This window comes from Lissotriton vulgaris, chromosome 8, assembly GCF_964263255.1.
Source record: "Lissotriton vulgaris chromosome 8, aLisVul1.2, whole genome shotgun sequence".
Classification (NCBI taxonomy): domain Eukaryota; kingdom Metazoa; phylum Chordata; class Amphibia; order Caudata; family Salamandridae; genus Lissotriton; species Lissotriton vulgaris.
The window spans coordinates 814,814,559-814,831,331 of record NC_141696.1 but is presented as its reverse complement, the minus strand read 5'-3'; the positions used below and the strand labels follow the sequence as shown (position 1 = coordinate 814,831,331).

The 16,773-nt window shown below is 47.4% G+C and overlaps 1 protein-coding gene across 1 annotated transcript in view; it reads left to right on the top strand.

The window, feature by feature from the left end:
• Positions 1–16,773, top strand: part of SLC9D1 (solute carrier family 9 member D1) — a 498,092-nt gene that overhangs the window by 136,174 nt on the left and 345,145 nt on the right. The window contains exon 4 of the mRNA XM_086934696.1: positions 11,267–11,458. Within this exon, the coding sequence (XP_086790822.1) occupies positions 11,267–11,458 (192 nt within the window). The remainder of the gene's footprint in view (positions 1–11,266; positions 11,459–16,773) is intronic.

The window sequence follows — 16,773 nt, the reverse complement described above, 5'->3', positions numbered from 1 at the left end:
TTACTGCCCCCAAGTTTCTCTGAGGAAAGATTTCGCCAGGTGAAGACTGGCAACGTTTTATCCCTCTAAAAAGCTTTGTAGTCAGCAATTACCTGTATAATTCTGTTTAGTAACACCAGTTTCCTATTATTTCCCCATACCAAAAATAAACCATTTAGAACACTGTGGTAATTTCACATCATCTATTTTCTAATCAAAGTATGTGGTCTTAGTTTAAAATTGCAGCATCATGATTTTCACCATTCGTTGAAAGCCAAACTTGATATTCATTGTTAGTACACCACTCATTATTGCTCACATTATCATCCCTGTTAGTAATCAATGCCACTGCAGGTTATGAACTGAGCTAGTAGTCTGTGCTACTGCAGGCTATGCATTACATTCGCATTCAGTTCCACTGCTGGGCATTACTTGAATGTGAATAGCACCTCTTGTTGCTAATGTGACCTGCCATGTAGTATTTAACAGAAGTAACAGAAGCATTTTTTATATGCATGTTTTAGCACACATCAATTCACTGTCTGATAAGTCCTTTTTGAACCTCTGCCGATTGGAAGCTCACAAGTATTTATTTTCTATCCAGTAGGTATGAGAAATATTTCACTGCAAAATATTTCAGTTATGTTAGTTGCACCACATTACGAGTGCTGATGTGATGACCATATATTGGTAACCTGTAGCGCTGCAATATATGTAATGCTAATTAGTAACACCCTACAAAGAGTGACATGATCCGCTTCCTATTGGCAGTCTTGACCACTGCAAAGTGAATGCTGGTGGCCTAAACAACTATTGATGTTTATGTACCCTCCAAATTCATTTCTAGTCTAGCTGACTAGCAAGATTCATGGAGGAAAAATTGCCTTCCAGTACTCAACAGCAGAATCGCTTTCTGGGCCCAATTGTGCTTCTCTCTTAACTACGGAACTATCCATCACAAACAAAAGGCAAACTATGAGAACCTTTACAAAGTCGGACCCCAACAGAGACCTCACAACAAGAGGACCCACTTGCAACTTTGTCGCTCAAGGACAATCCTCCATTCTTCAGCTCTGACCACGTGACCAGCTCCTCTCCAGTCTTGTGCCTAAACTTGACTAAAGCGAAGCTTTTCAAATCAAGAGACTGCCCAAGAAAGAGCAGCCAAATAGATCTGAGATCCAAGACAATCGGACCATACACGACATGCCTTCAAGAACTTCAATGGCTTCTTGAAGAGTGGTTATATTCACACAAATCTGTATGGTTATCCAAGCTGTTGGACACTACGCCTTATCTATCTGCACAAGTTGTTATCCCGCTACACCACAAATTCTACAGCAAATTGGAGATACACCATTGTGTATCTGGGTGGGAGGAGAATTGACACAAGATAAATCTGAAGGCTATAATCTGACAGACCTAGCTGCCAACAGAGTCCTGCTGAAGGCACAGTTCATTTTATGCAAACACACATGCTTGTGAATTAGCCAATTGTCTATGATTTATTTTGCATATATGTACCAGCGGAAAACTAGTGCATACTAAAGTATGTTTGTGTGCACTAAACAGACCATAATGTGTACAGAGTATAGCTCAATAGTCTAACTTAAATCCCTGTCTTGTGAACAGCCTTTCTGCCCCATACGGCATCCTATATCACCATTGACAAACAAGGCAAAGTATGTTACCTAGAAATATGATTGCTGCCAACCATAAGCAATAAAAAGTGAATGGACAATAGTCCTTCTTTCACGCACCTTGGCACATTTTCCTACTAATGTTCTAATGTAGCCCTGTGATATGCTCATAAATCGATGAAAGTGTAGAGAAGTCATCTTGGTAGATTGCACTGGGAAATATGCTCCACCAGGCCCCAGCCCAGTTCTATTCAAAGTGATAGGAAACAAGTTGAGCAGACTGTGCTTACTGTGTGTGCATTCTTCCGTCATGCTATGTATATAGTTTACATCTGTTTGTGCAGCCTGAAAACAGGGAATTTGGTTTACCTCAGGTGTTTGAGCAATTCGTGAGTAATCACAAAAATGTCCAAGTTTGAAGTCCTCAACTTCAAGTTGAACCCCTGACTCATGTTTATCTCTAAGATTAGTTTCTTCAGGTGTGGCAGATGGTCTGGGGTTGTACAGCAAGATACATTTTGTCATTGGACTTTCACGGCTGAACCGCCTGTCACGGTATGACACACAGACACTAACTTGGTTTGGGTTTTTCATTGTTCCTAATTCTTCGCAAAACACCACTGCAGTTGTGAAGGGTGCATCTTGGAGTGTGGGTATTTTGTTGGTAAGGATTATAAGTCTCACAACCCTGCCATATTGGGGGACAAGGCCATCTTGTGATATTTTACTTATATGGTATTTTTTAACATGCAGCACTATGCAACTTTCCAGGTACACCTAACACAAACCAATACACCCTACCCACAGTCTTTGGAAATGTGTTAATTACTGCCTGTATATCATACTACACTTGGGAATGTTTGTAAAAAGTCTGCCTTTTCAGTTAGTTGTCTATCAACAACCTGCTTGATTTCCCCCCCCCACCCCCCTTTCTGGTAACTATTTGGTGTACAGTAGCCACCCTATATGCCTTTGTCTTATGTTCAGTCAATGCCTTAATTACAGCATTTCTTTTGAAATGCTTTTACAGTCACTAAATGATAAATAGATATGCGCACTCAGAGTGCCATTTTTAAGTCTTCTAAGGGCAGTTGTAATCTGTACACTGTCGTAGTAGGAGAAAATTGTGTATTTCAAAATTCGTGGTGCACCCCAAACTTCTATGACTGCCCGTTATTGTATCTCAAAAAAGTGAAGGGTGCTTTCATTGACTGTGATTTAACCCATTGTTCGTATCTGTGTTGGTACACAAGGCGGCTGTAATTATGCACAAGATGAATCTCTATAACCAATAATAACTAATAACCCTGGACTAAACACGAACCTTTGTTGTCTTGAGCAGACTTCTGCCCGGCGTAGTGTTTTAGAGCACCGTCTGGGGCGGAAAGCACTGCAATATCTTTATTAGCCAGGTGCGCAATTACCACTTGGGCATAGAAATATATATCATATCAGTGTCTTCAGTGCACTTTAAACAACCTCAGCGTTTTGGATATACCCAAGAAAAGGACAAGTCATTACCATACAAACAATACACAGCTCACCTCATTTCCTTTCTTAGGTAAATAAATGTGTAGTAATCCATAGACAGCTGTTAAGAATGAATACAAGTCCCTGTCTACTTTGGGCTACATTTTACACCACGCCATTAAGGAGAGAGAAATGCACTTTATTAATGTAAAGGATAATTATGGAAGTAAGCTAATTCAAAGTGTTAATAACCGACTAATAGTTGTGATTACCTGCATCAACTGCTTTTTACACTGTGAGAATTGCTAGGGCCATAAATAGCTATTAAAGTCCAAGAAAGGGTGCTTGCAGAATGCCAAACATCTTGGTATCCAGGTGCAATCATGCATACTCCTAGACAAAACATATTGGAACAAAGTCTTCAAATTGAAAGAAGTGAAATCCATAGCTTTTCTAATTTCCCTCAGTTAAAAATGTCATAAACTTGCTCCATCTACCTGCAACATTTTTTCTCACATTGTACTCTTTAGACCTTAGGATTCCTACTAACCTCTTCCCTTCTGACCGCTCTAAACCTACCTCTCCATTGCTTAAGGCTTACTGCAATATTTTGAAAACCGTGGTTGAGGCATGACATTTAACCTTCTCTGGACATATCACTTTTGTAGCTTCTTAAGCATCCCAGAGATATGGTCCTGGTAGCCACACTGGCTAAAACCTTAACTATGTACTAGCACATTTTCTACATTCTACCCATGATATGTTCTGGGGCTCCTAAAAACATTGCATTACAAAAGACCTATTGCAAGCCAACTGCACTCGTTGCTCTATCTGTTTCCTAAAAAACATGAAAGCTGATTAGCCTGTATGCTAATATAATAACCACGCAAGTTGTTAGATGGTTCACGTGACCTTCTAAATGTAACATTAAGCATTATCCAAGGGAGCTTACTTCGTGAGAGACTTAAATACAAACTGTACCCATCACATAAAGAGTCCTAAATCGTCCCTGGGTTGACTATTGATGCTCTAGATCCCACCAGCATGAGTTCCTTGTTTCCGGTGTAAATGTATATCACGCACAATATATTATACATGAAAAGTAAGTAATATTTAAAATTGTGCACACTTGATGACTATAACATAATTAGTACATTTGTATTCTGCATTATCCAAAATCTTTTTTACGCAATGCTTTTTAGGTATATTCTTAATATAGCTATTGTGCTGCTTTCATGAAACGAAACCTATTGAGGGGGCGTGGCCAGCCAGGCAACATGGCGGACGCGATTTCTTAGAGCTCCGTCCACACGGCCCTGTAATTATCCTTTAATTTTCCTGATTGCGAGGAAATCTCCCCCGCACTGAGCGGAATTGGTGCGGGAACACCTGTGCAAGCCGCGGACGAGACCTGCAGCAATTTTTGAGGCGGCGGGGCCATCTGAACGGACACTGCCGTGCAGAGGCGCGGAGCGCCGGGTGAAAAAAGCCCCCCACAACCCGCCCGGGCTGCGGTAACCAGGAAACGGCCCGGGCCGGCCGAGAACAGAGGCTGGAGAGAGAAGATTCCGCAGGCTGACTCTAGCAGCCTGGGGAGAAAACTCCGGAGGCAGCAGCGGTGCAACCTGTGAGAGCGGGAAGGCGTCAGGAGGCGGCCGGTGGGGCCGCGAGCGAGTGGTCCCCTACCGCACGCCTGGTGTGGCAAGAGACAAGGCGGTGGTGCCCACGGGGACGAGGCACATCAGAGGAGAGCCACACTGGTCCCGCGCTAAGGTGGGTAGCGAGAAAGGAGGGGGGCCCCCACCAAGCGCACCTCCAGGACCGCATCAGCAGGGCAGAGGAAGGCAGAGACGAGGACCCGGACACCAGTGGGCCCCCTACCATAGACGGTTCCCCCCCCCCCCCCTGCTGCTAGAGAGGAGGGAAGCAGCAGCACCAGCTGCAGAGCGGCCATTTTGGCGGCGGAGCACCCCGGGGCCAGAGTTGCAGCGGGGGGCACAGCAACGATCAGACAAGACCCCTGCGAAGCACTGCTACGCTTCCCACGCCACTTACGGGCACACTGTGATCCTGGTCGGGAGCTCATAGCTTGCCGTGGACAACTGAGATGTTGCGTGGCTGGAGCTGCTTGCTGCCACTGAGGGGGTTGCTGGACAGCGAGGAGCTGCTTGCTCTCCTGCCGGCAGACACGCTGTCCCCGCACTTTGTGGTGGAAAGAGCGCACAGAGTGCCAGCGCAAGCACAGAGACCCGGTGCCCGTCCTCGCCCGTTCCTTTTCAAACTCCTCAATTACCGGGACCAGGACACTGTGCTCCGCGAGACCCGGAAGATGGGTGACCTCAAAGTGGGCAACCGCCACGTAATGTTCTTCCCCGATTACACTGCCACAGTCCAGAGGAGGCGCGGCTCGTACTTGGCGGTAAAGAAACAGGTGCGAGAACTGGAACTGCCGTACTCGCTGTTGTTCCCCTCCCGACTGCGAGTGGTCGCCAAGGGGGGCACCCGCTTACTCGAGGACCCATCGGAAGTCTGGGACTGGCTGGAAGAGACTGGACAATGGACGGGAGCATGGCCAGCGGGCCCGGAGGAGGGTGGCTGGCACGAACAACATTCCAGAAGGCGGCGGAGAAAGAGGGGGACCCTGCGGGTTGCAGGCCCGGGACAAGCAGCGTCCAACTCAGAGAAAATTGGGCAGGAAGCAATTGAAGCGGTTGCGACACTGGGGGTGGAGAATGCTGAGGGAGTTCTGGGCTCCAGGCCACAGAGCGACGCCGACGCAAGTGGGTCGCCCTCGCGTTCCACTGAGATGTCAGACGACACCACCCTGCCGGTGGTGACACCCCAGACAGCTGACTTCATAATGTGACTGGGGATGACCCCGAGATGGACTGATGGACTCTATGTATGCAGCATACTGTCAGTTGTATCCTTTTGTGTCTGCCCGGTGCGCCGTTAAGTACTGTAAGCCAGGTCTAGCGTTTTGTGTGGGTCAGACACTAGGTACTGTTGGCTAGACGCAGACACGCCACTGCGCTCTTGTTTAGCGGGAGACTGGGTACCAGGCGCACACCGGGGGGCCTTTCGCTGAAGACTCGCACCAATTTGGGGCACTACACTGCTTAATTATCCTCAAACCTCTCACAGTGGACCTAAGGGCCTTTGGTCAAGGGGCATTTCGAGGTAACAGCTGGCTGCGTGCTCCACCGCATTCCCCTGAGTTGCAGACACGTTACACTATAAGGTTAATACACCATCTAGTTTGGACGCATGCCCTGTTGGGAACTCGCCTATGAAGTTAACTTGTTAATTCTAGTTCACATGTTTTAGAAGCGGCAATCAGACACTCCCGCCTGAGAGCCCGACCCCTGGCCCAGCATGGCGTCCGTCCTGACCCCCCAAAGCGATCCCACTTCTACACCGACTATTGCGTGCACCAACATCATGACCTGGAACATCCGCGGCATGCATACCCCGTCGCGCCGTTATTCTGTCTTTGCCTACATGCAGCGGCATAGTGTGGGGATAGCGCTCCTCCAGGAGACCCATATGTCCCCAGTGGAATTGGACCGCCTCCGTAGATGCTGGAGAGGTCAGGTTCATGGAACGACTTACTCCGCGCATGCGCAAGGCACCTTGATTTGGGTACGAGCAGGTGTCCCATTTATATGTACTGACACCCAGGTAGATCCAGAGGGAAGGTACACCTTTGCAAAGGGGAGGCTCAATGGGCAAGAGATATTGCTAGGTTCCATTTACGCCCCCAACACGGACCAGCCTGTCTTCCTTGTGTCCTTGAACCATGCCCTCCAGCGGTATATGGGCCTCCCTTGGCTACTAGGCGTAGACTTCAACATGGTCCTAGACACACACTTGGACCGCTTCCTCCTGCCCTTACGCGTAGCAACAGCGGCATCGACGGCGCAAGCTATGTGGAACTGGTTATCGCACTGGGACATACATGACATTTGGCGCGCGCAGCACCCTACAGACAAAACATACTCGTATTACTTGTCAGTGCACGGCCTTCATGTTCGCCTGGACCGAATAGTAGGCTCCCAATCCCTGCTCCCGCTCCTGACTAAGTCGGAGTACCTAGGCAGAACGCACTCAGATCACAACCCCCTTTGGTTCCAACTTAGCTGGGAGGCGGACCGACCTCCGGTACCCACGTGGCGGCTGCAGCCGGCAGCGCTGGAGGACGCCGAGTTTAGGTCCTCGCTGGGTACGGCCATATGGCTTACTTTGAAGAGAACGAGGACTCCGCGAGCCACCCACTGGTGGTGTGGGATGCCCATAAGGCGACCATACGCGGACATTGCATAGGTGCAACATGGAACATCCGCCCACAAGTGTCAACCTCGCTGGCCCGCATAGAGTCTGAACTTCTAAGATATGAGAGGGAAGGGGAGGGGACTGGCAGGCATGCGAGCAAACTCGGGGTCCTCCGTGGCGAACACGCGGTTCTCATCGAACGTCTGAGGTGCCACAACTATGCACCGCATACCGCCAAGGTGCATGCTAAGGCGGATAGAGCAGGTCGCCTGCTGGCCTGGCTGGTGCGGAAGGCAAAGCGTAATATCCCGATTGGCGCCATTCGCGTATGGGGAGGGATCGGTGGTGTACACTCAACGTGAGATCCATCGGGCGATGACACGATACTACCGGGACCTCTACAGAGCTAGAGGCACAGGCTCTGCGCACATGCTGGCTGACTTTTTTGGAGTCGATTGCGCTACCCGCCACCACGGAGAGTCAGAAGGCGGACCTGGGCGCCCCACTTACGTTGGTGATCCAAGCATTGGCGAATGGGAAAACACCGGGTCCTGGCGGCCTGCCAGCTGAATACTATAAGGCGAACAGGGACATCCTAGCGCCTCACCTCCTCCGGGTGTACAGGGCATCGGTAGACGCGGGCCACCTCCCAGCGTCCATGCGGGAGCCGTTTCTAGTGATCCTGCCTAAACCTGACAGAGACCTCATGTCTTTAGGATCCTACCGCCCGCTGGCTATGCTCAATACCGACTACAAGGTGCTAGCAAAATTCTTGCGGAACGTCTGGCGCCTATGGTCCCGCATTTAGTCCACCCAGATTAGAATAGGTTCGTCCCGGCACGGTCCACATCCCTGAACCTCAGGAGGTACTTCAGGGTAGCGGCGGAAGCGACGAGGCCTGGCCCAGGGCAGGGTGCCTGGTGCTGGACTTGGAAAAGGCCTTCGATTGCCTAGAATGGGGCTACTTGTCGCTGATACTTGAAAAGTTCGAGTTGGAAGCAAACTTCTTACATATGGTGGGGCTCCTGTACAGAAATCATGTGGTCCGTGTCAGGCTGGGTCCCTGTATTTCGGAGGCAGTGGCGGTGGGCAGAGACACCCGTCAGGTGTGTCCTCTGTCTCCGCTACTCTTCGTGCTGGCCTTGGAGCCGTTGGCTGCGGCCATGAGGCAAACCTTGGCCGACGGGATACCGCTAGGCGATGGAGTCCATCAGGTATCTTTGTATGCTGATGACCTATTAGTCTTCGTCCGCGATGTGAACAGTGTACCGGAGAGACTGGCCCACCTACTGTAACGCTTTGTCGATTTATCGGGGCTCAGAGTAAATGCGGGCAAGTCATGCCTCTACGCGTTCAGCAGTGACGTAGCTTATCCGGAGTATAGCCTCCTTGGCACCCGGGTCCAATGGAAAGCTGACACGTTTAAATATCTGGGGATCCAGATCTACCGCCAGCCGGCTGACTTATTCGATTGAAACCTGGGTAGAGCAGTGACGGCCCTTCAGGCTCAAATTGGCTTCTGGTCCACGCTCCCCCTGACGCCCTCTGGCAGAGTGGCCCTCGCGAAAATGGTGATGCTTCCTCGCCTTCTGTACTACTTCGTGAGCTTGCCCCTATTCGTACCCATGTCCTTCTTCTCCAAACTTAACAAGATCCTACGCGACTTTGTGTGGGGAGCGTCCCGCCACCCGTTGGCGCTCGGAAAGCTATTCCTGCCCACAGATAAAAGCGGATTGGCCGCTCCCTGCTTCGAGCACTACTACCTGGCGGCGTAGCTGCAATGGATCGCCCGATGGTTAGCAGACCGGGGTAGAGAAGACACTGCCACGAACGACCCGCCATACACTCTGGAGCGGATCACTGCACTGTTTCATCCATTAGCGACACCTGTGTGCCCCGCCCCGCTGCTGCTGGCGGTGGCATTCCGATGCTTTCGCAGGGCACTGCAGCTCACGAGAGCGTTGCTTCCGTATGCACCAGCGGTGCCACTGGAGGGCTCGCCGGGAGGCGGGGGGTCCTCACGCGCTGCATGCTAGAACAATGGCGGGAAGCGGATATCCACACGTTGGGCAACTTGTACCAAGACAGAACACTGATACCCTACGAGACCCTGGTCACAGACGTTGGGCTGCCACCTGGGGGGGGGGGGGGGGGGGGGGGGGGGAGTTCCTCCTGCACCGCTCACTCACTGCTCGCATGGCGGCTCGGTGGGGCGACATCGCGGAGGAGCCAACGCAGCATCTGACTATACAATACCTGCATGTCATGGGCAGAGGCAGGCATCTGATCAAGTGGTTTGCTGCATCCCTAAGGGAACACACGGAAATGGACCTGACCCCGCTCCGCGGAAAGTGGGAGCGAGACCTAGGTCGAGCGCTGGCGGACAAAGAATGGGAAAAGATCCTTAAAAGCCTGGTACGCATCCCCAGAAATATGCGCTTCCGCCAAATCCAGATATATATAGTTCACAGGGCCTACCTCACCCCGACTTAATAAATAAGTACTTCCACAGGATGGACGCTTCCTGCCCTAGGTGTGGTGTTGTGAACGCTGACCTCCTTCATCTCTTGTGGCACTGCCCCGGGCTTGGCACTTACTGGAGGATGTTAGTGGGTTCCTTGCACGGTGCACAGGCCGCACCATCCCATTTGACTGGCCCGAATACCTTTTGCACCACTTTAGGCGCTCACCTAAGGACAAGGCATCGTCCCGCTTCCTGGATTTGGGGATGGTAACAGCGACGCTCCTCCTCACCAGAAGGTGGAAGGCGAGCACTGCGTCAAATGTGCGGGCATGGGTTCTGTCCCTACAGTCGCTGGCCCGAGCGGAGTGGACTGCCATCCGGAGGGAGGAAATAGTGGGCCTCCCCAGGGAACCCATGGCAGAACAATGGGAGCGCATGCTCAACGCTTTACAGACAACGCCGCGAGCGCAGGGGGACAGGGGACTAGTCAGACACAGCAAGCTGTGGGTGGGCACGAAGCGGACAACGCATCTGACACACAGACTGGTGCACACCATGAAAATACGCAGATAAAGCAAAGCAGCTGAGACAACTAGGCTTACAGGGGGTTGGGTAGGGGAGGGAGGAGGGGGCGGGGCTCCGGGGTTGGGCATTGGGACGATCAGTAATGCACCTATGTAATGATGCCGCAGTTTATCGTTTCTGTTCTGTTACAGATGATCTTTTGTAGTTGTTGTGTGTATATATATATATATATATATATATATATATATATATATATATATATATATATATATATATATATATATATATATATATATATATATATATATGATTTGTCACTTTCTACAAGGCTAGGGCGCATTGACTTCTTTATACTGTGGACACTCTCCGGCGCCCAAGGCGGCAGTGCATATTACCTGTGTGTAAAGTCATAATGCGTAAAGTCATAATGCATTATGATTATGTCAAGGCGATTGGGTAATTCAGGCCGGGCATGGCTGAAGAACTAAACTGTCTATAATGCAGCCCCTACTGCAATGTTGAATTGTTCTCTTTGTTTAAAAAACAAATGTCAATAAATAGAGTTGACAAAAAAAAATGAAACAAAACCTATTAAAATTATTTTGGTGGAATCTACAAAGTGATCTGCCATTAAAAAGTAGGAGCTCAGTGAATGTTACAAAGATGAACAAATCTTTGGCAAGTATGTTGAATTGTACTTTGATCCTTGCACCATTAGTCAGGAAAAAAACGAGCAATAGTAGTTATTTTGCTTATCGCAATTTAGCAACTGTAGACCTAGAGGAAAGTCTCTAGTCAATCATTTCTTTTTTTTTGTGTGGAATATGTGCAGAAACAGATGTGCGTTGTCAATAGATTTCCTTTAATAGTGCAATTTTGTTTTAAACTGTGCTTGTTTTATGATTTTCTTTGACAGGTCGAAGGTGTTAATGTTGAGGCAGTTCTGAGGGTAGAAGAGGATGTACCGAACATTAAAAGAAATGCCTCAAAGCATGAAGTGGAGGAGGACATGGGGCTCAGCATGCTTATCGACTCTCAAAACAACCAGTATATACTCACAAAGCCCCGTGATTCAACCATGACACATGCTGATCGTCATTTCATAAGGGTAATATACAAATATATATATATATATATATAGACTGCTTAACGAAACAATTGTCAGGTTGTTCACATATGGAATTTAAGAAAGGACGACATGTGCTCCATTGATCTGTGCCAATCTTTTAAATGGCAGGTTTGACAAGATGGTGCACATGGACCAACCATTCACTAGCATATGTTACGCTGCTTTAGAATTAATTACATTTGTATAGTGCTGCAAACTAAGGGGCCAATTAGGATCGCGGACGGATTTGCGTCCGTCCGCGATCCCAGAGTAGGAGGGAACCTCTGCATGGCCTGCGGAGTTCCCTCCTGTGAACTTAGGATGTGACCGCCACCCTGGCGGTCACATCCTCTATTTTTACCATTGCGGCGGATGCGGCTTCAAGCTGCACCCGCCGCAGTGGTAAAAATGCATACATTGCATTTCTATGCAGAAAGCGGCAGGCACCGTGCGGTGCCTGCTGATTTCTGCATACAAATGCAGGCGGGTACCATAGGTACCCCCCATGTGCACCCCCAACCCCCTTTCACCCAGGGGGCCTGCAACGGGCCCCTGCAGTGAAGTTCCACATGCTTTTCAACGGCAGACCCCGACGCGGAAAAGCATTTTTTAAAACCCATCCTAATATGGCTGGCGTTGTCTGAGAGACACCGCCACCATATTAGAGCTTTTCCGCTGCGGTTGTAAGCCAGCCGCGGCGGAAAAGCAGCGGACTGAAACCAGGACCCACCAGCCATCCTAATGTGGCGGTGGGTCTTTGGTGGATCCGCAGCGGATTTTCCGCATCCTCCGGGCCGGCGGTGGCTTCCGCCGGCCCAGAGGATGCGGAAAATCCGCTATCCTAATGAGCATAAGTGTGCATACATGTTTTCTTCAGGTATTACATTGTTTGCATTTCTAGTGACAATAATATTGCATCCACTGCAACATCCTAACCACTATAATTTTGAGGTAGGTTCAGTAAGATTTATAGATGAATACAATACTTAATATGGTTACGAATATGATGTGAAGGCAAAAATGGTGTGTCAGAAATATGACCAGATAACGAGGATCTTTGTCACCAAGAGATTCTCATTGACATCACATAGACTTCGAGAGTTGCCATTTTCTTGTCTTAACCATTTGGCACATGTAACCTGTGTAACATGACTAGGTGTAGCTAGAAGTTGGTTTTTGTGCATTGCTCCCAGACAGTGAGATAAAGGGAAGGTGGGTTTGGGTAGGATGGGTCATCTCTGACTTGATGAGGGATAGGAGCTATCACCTACCACACCACATACCACACTTGCACATCACAAAGGCTCATTTCTGACCCCTCCCAGGTCTGGATCTAGGGCAGTTAGGCAGGAAATTCCAGACACCCCTCTGGGTAGAAACCTCAAGAACGTTCTCCTACTTCAAAGTGGGCACCAGGTATAAATCTTGGACACTTAGACCCAACTGTTCAGCACATCTCTGGACCTGTGGAAGACTTAGACAGACTGCTGTGCTGCTCTACTAGAAGGACTGCTATTCTGCTATCCTGCTACCTGAGTGAAACGACTGGACCTGCATCTTGAACCCAGGACCACCAGAGTGACTCCAAGGGCTAGTTAACTTGCCTCTTGATCAGAGCCTCGGGGACAAAAAAGGTTCCAATCACCTTGACCCCAGCACCTGAACTCCACTTGCTGTGAGTCCTAGCCCCCAAGTGGTGCCATCCCAGGACCCTTGGAACTGGGCCTGAAGGTGCTCTGCCAATCCACCTGTGCTCCTGAGAGCAGAACTGTTGCAGTGCAATGCATTTCCTCACTGGTGCACCGTAACAGCTGCAGTGTGACACATTCCCGATGCTGGATCTTACATCACAGCCTGCAGTCTCCTCTGAACCGCAGCTGCATGATGCATCTCTGACGCAGGCCTTCACATATCAAGCCCTCCGTCAATTGCCTACTCAACAATGACGCAGAACTCCGCACCACAACCCCTATGCTTCTTCAGAACATGCTGTGGGACACCGTATCTTTGATGCAGGACTCTACATCACAAGTCCCTCAACAGCGGCATCCTCGTTGACAACGCAGGACTCTGTTTTTTCCAACCCGCAGCTACTCGGAACTGACCCTGCTCAATGCATCCTCGACATGTGATCTTGCACCGCTCTACAAACCAGGATTTAAGATACTTTGTTCAGCGGAACTAACTGGGTCCCTTTATCCGGTCCACGCTCAAGACTGGTCGGCCCGCACAATTAGCGCTTTGTGCTTGTAAGCACTGTTTTCATTTCAATCTTTTAAATTGCATATCTCCTCTTTTACTAAAAGTATTTTTGTACTTTTGATCTCAAATAATTTATTCTACTTAACTCTATTTTTCAAAATTGGTGTCTGATTTTTCTTACGTTTGCACTCTATTGCTGTTAAGTGCTGCATAAAAACTTTACACCTTGTCTCTAAGTTAAGCCTGACTGTGCCAAGCTACCAGAGGGATAAGCGCAGGTTAATTTGGGGTTTTCTTATGTTTCACCGACAAGAATTGGAGTTGCTGCTTGAGTAGGTTTTCACCTCCCTCAACCAGTAACCCAGTTTCCAACACTTACCCTTAATCTTCGATTCTTCCGTCTTATCAACACCTGTGCGTGCCCTTCCACTAACTGACCCATACTTCTTTCCACTTTCTGCAGTGTATGGCCCTGTTATGGGCCATTCACTGATAGATATGCCATAGGAACAAATGAAGTTTTCATTCAGCTCTCACCATTTCGTGAGTGAGGTGCTGTTCACTAGATAAGGTTAAGGATCAATGGGTGCAGACAGAAATGTAATCAGTATGACGATTCATCTGGGGGCAAAGAAGTGTGGTTACTTTAAGCAGATTGTTCACTCTGCCACATCTGTTATTCATGTGTCACAATCTACATTGTCTTGTATCTAATGTTTGGTCTGGTAAACCGCAACAGGTATTCACCCCATGTCTGAGCAAACACAAATCTCACTCCCCTCCTTAGAATTGGAAGTGTGGTATTATCCTGCTCAGATCATCTTTGCACATCTGTTAACCAAGCAGCAACTTTGGGGAGTTTGGAGCTTCAGTCTCTTTGGCAGAAGCAGAGCAAGGTCTATAAATTTACATTTAGATTTCCCCTTCTTCAGTCTATTCCTTAAAAATAGTTTTGGCAAGTTATGTTTCAGGGGAGAGTTAACCAAGTTAGGATTGAATACGTAATTCATATTTTAGCTCACCATCACAAAGAGCATTGTGGGATGAGCTCATTGTTATTTGTCTCCCTAATATGGCAGGGCTGGATATGACCACATAGAGGCAGAAGACAACCTGATAATGGCATTAGAGCTCCCTGATGCTTGCATTATAAAGTCTTTGCTAGTAATACAATTTTTAGGTCAAGCATTCAAGACCTCTTGTATATACTTTAGTATATACTTATATGTCTATGTACTTTGTGGACTCTGGAGATCAGCCTTAGGACTTGTCTGCTTCCTCTTAGGGACTTTCTTTCTGTTCAACTGCCTCTATTTAACTGTCTTGATAGAAAACGACCAGTAAAGGTCAGTAAAATACCATAATTGTTTTCTGCTTGTTCAACTGCCTCTATTTAACTGTCTTGATAGAAAACGACCAGTAGAGGTCAATAACATACCAGAACTGCTTTTTGCTTGTTCAACTGCTTCTGTTTAACTATCTTGATAGAAAACGATCAGCAGTGGTCAGTAAAATATCAGAATCACTTTAGCATTCTCTAGATTTTAGTCCATAGAAATTGTCTTCTACGAGCACCCTTGGACAATAATAATGTTTTCAAATCCTGTATTTTCAGTGATATGACCACCAAAGGCCCTGATTTTATATTAAAAACAGAGCTGTGGACTATACCATTTCCCACTGAAAGGCAATATTTCTCTCCATGTGTTCCAATACCTGGCGTGCAACGCAGTTTGGTGCTTACTTTCCCTCCATGTTAAAGAACAGTAGCTGTTTCAGCGCCCAGGCTAATGCTCCATAGCTAAATACATATAAGGTCCCAAAGGCGAGACCGATTGCATTGCAAATGCTTGTTTTTCATAATATGAAACTTTCAACTTTTTAAAATAGTTCTTTGCTCCTTCTCAAACGAAATTCTTTAATTACCAAATGTAATTTAGAGGGGGGAAGATTGCTCTTGGGCAGCGTTGCTTTATGTAGGTGCATGCTTTTCAGAAGTTTGCCCATGTTTCATTATAGCTCACTTATCATCTAAAGTTTTCAACACTAGTGCTTTTGGAAAGGTACTGCATGTAAATGTCCACTTCCCGGACTACTCTTTTTCTGTGATTACCACCTATCCTACCTTGTCGGAAAATTATTTTCTATTTTTAGAGTTCAGCACTGATGTAATGTTTGGCAGCACCAAAACATTGCAAATATATTCGCTTTATAATCTGCCTGCTTTAATTCAGTTTTTATGATGTACAGGGGAGGTGCAGACACCAAAGCACTGTGTGCATTGGATGTTGTATTATTGTGTTTTAAAAACTGTTAGGATGAACACAGACTGTTTGTGCTGCTGTGCATTAGCTTCCCTCACACGTATTTCTTAGTTGGGAACGGGGGGACATCACTAGCCACTTGTAGTAAATTTCATGTAGGTGTATTGTGTTGCACTAAAAGCATGTTTGACAAATCACATCTATCGGAAGATAAGAGCATTATCGGGAGATTAGTCACCCTCATTTCACGTTTATATAAGAAAGTGAATTATTAATTGGAGTGGATGGTAGTCCACCACAAGTAATAACATCACTAAGTAAAACTTTATTTGGTTCAATTAGTTAAAATTGTTACAAAAGGTTTCACAAACCATAAAATTTGAGAAAAATGGAATTAGTCGGCCCGGTATTCCTTGAAAGGTTTCGGACAATATCATGTGTGACATAAAACAACCATAATGCATGTTCAGTAAAATACCTTTACTATTGTATAGTGTGATTATTAAAACTTGTCAGTGAAAAATACTAATACACAGTGACCTCTAATAGGCGCCCCTTAAGTTAGTGGTGTAGATTAAGGGGTCACGTCTACAAAAGTGCAACGTACAATGATGTATGACAATGTATAAGACTCAAATGTTTCTTTCAACGAAGAGTGATGAGGCTGCAGGGCACTTAACTGTCACCCCGGAAGATGCCAATATACTAAGGGGTCCCCAACGGGGAAAATTCAACATTTTGCTGTGAAAACCAGTCCAAGTCTGTCAAGCGGCTGCTGGGTGTGAGAAAGTGGCTCTATATATACTGGACCAGAATAAGGTACAGTGTGTATAGAGTCCACAGACCCCA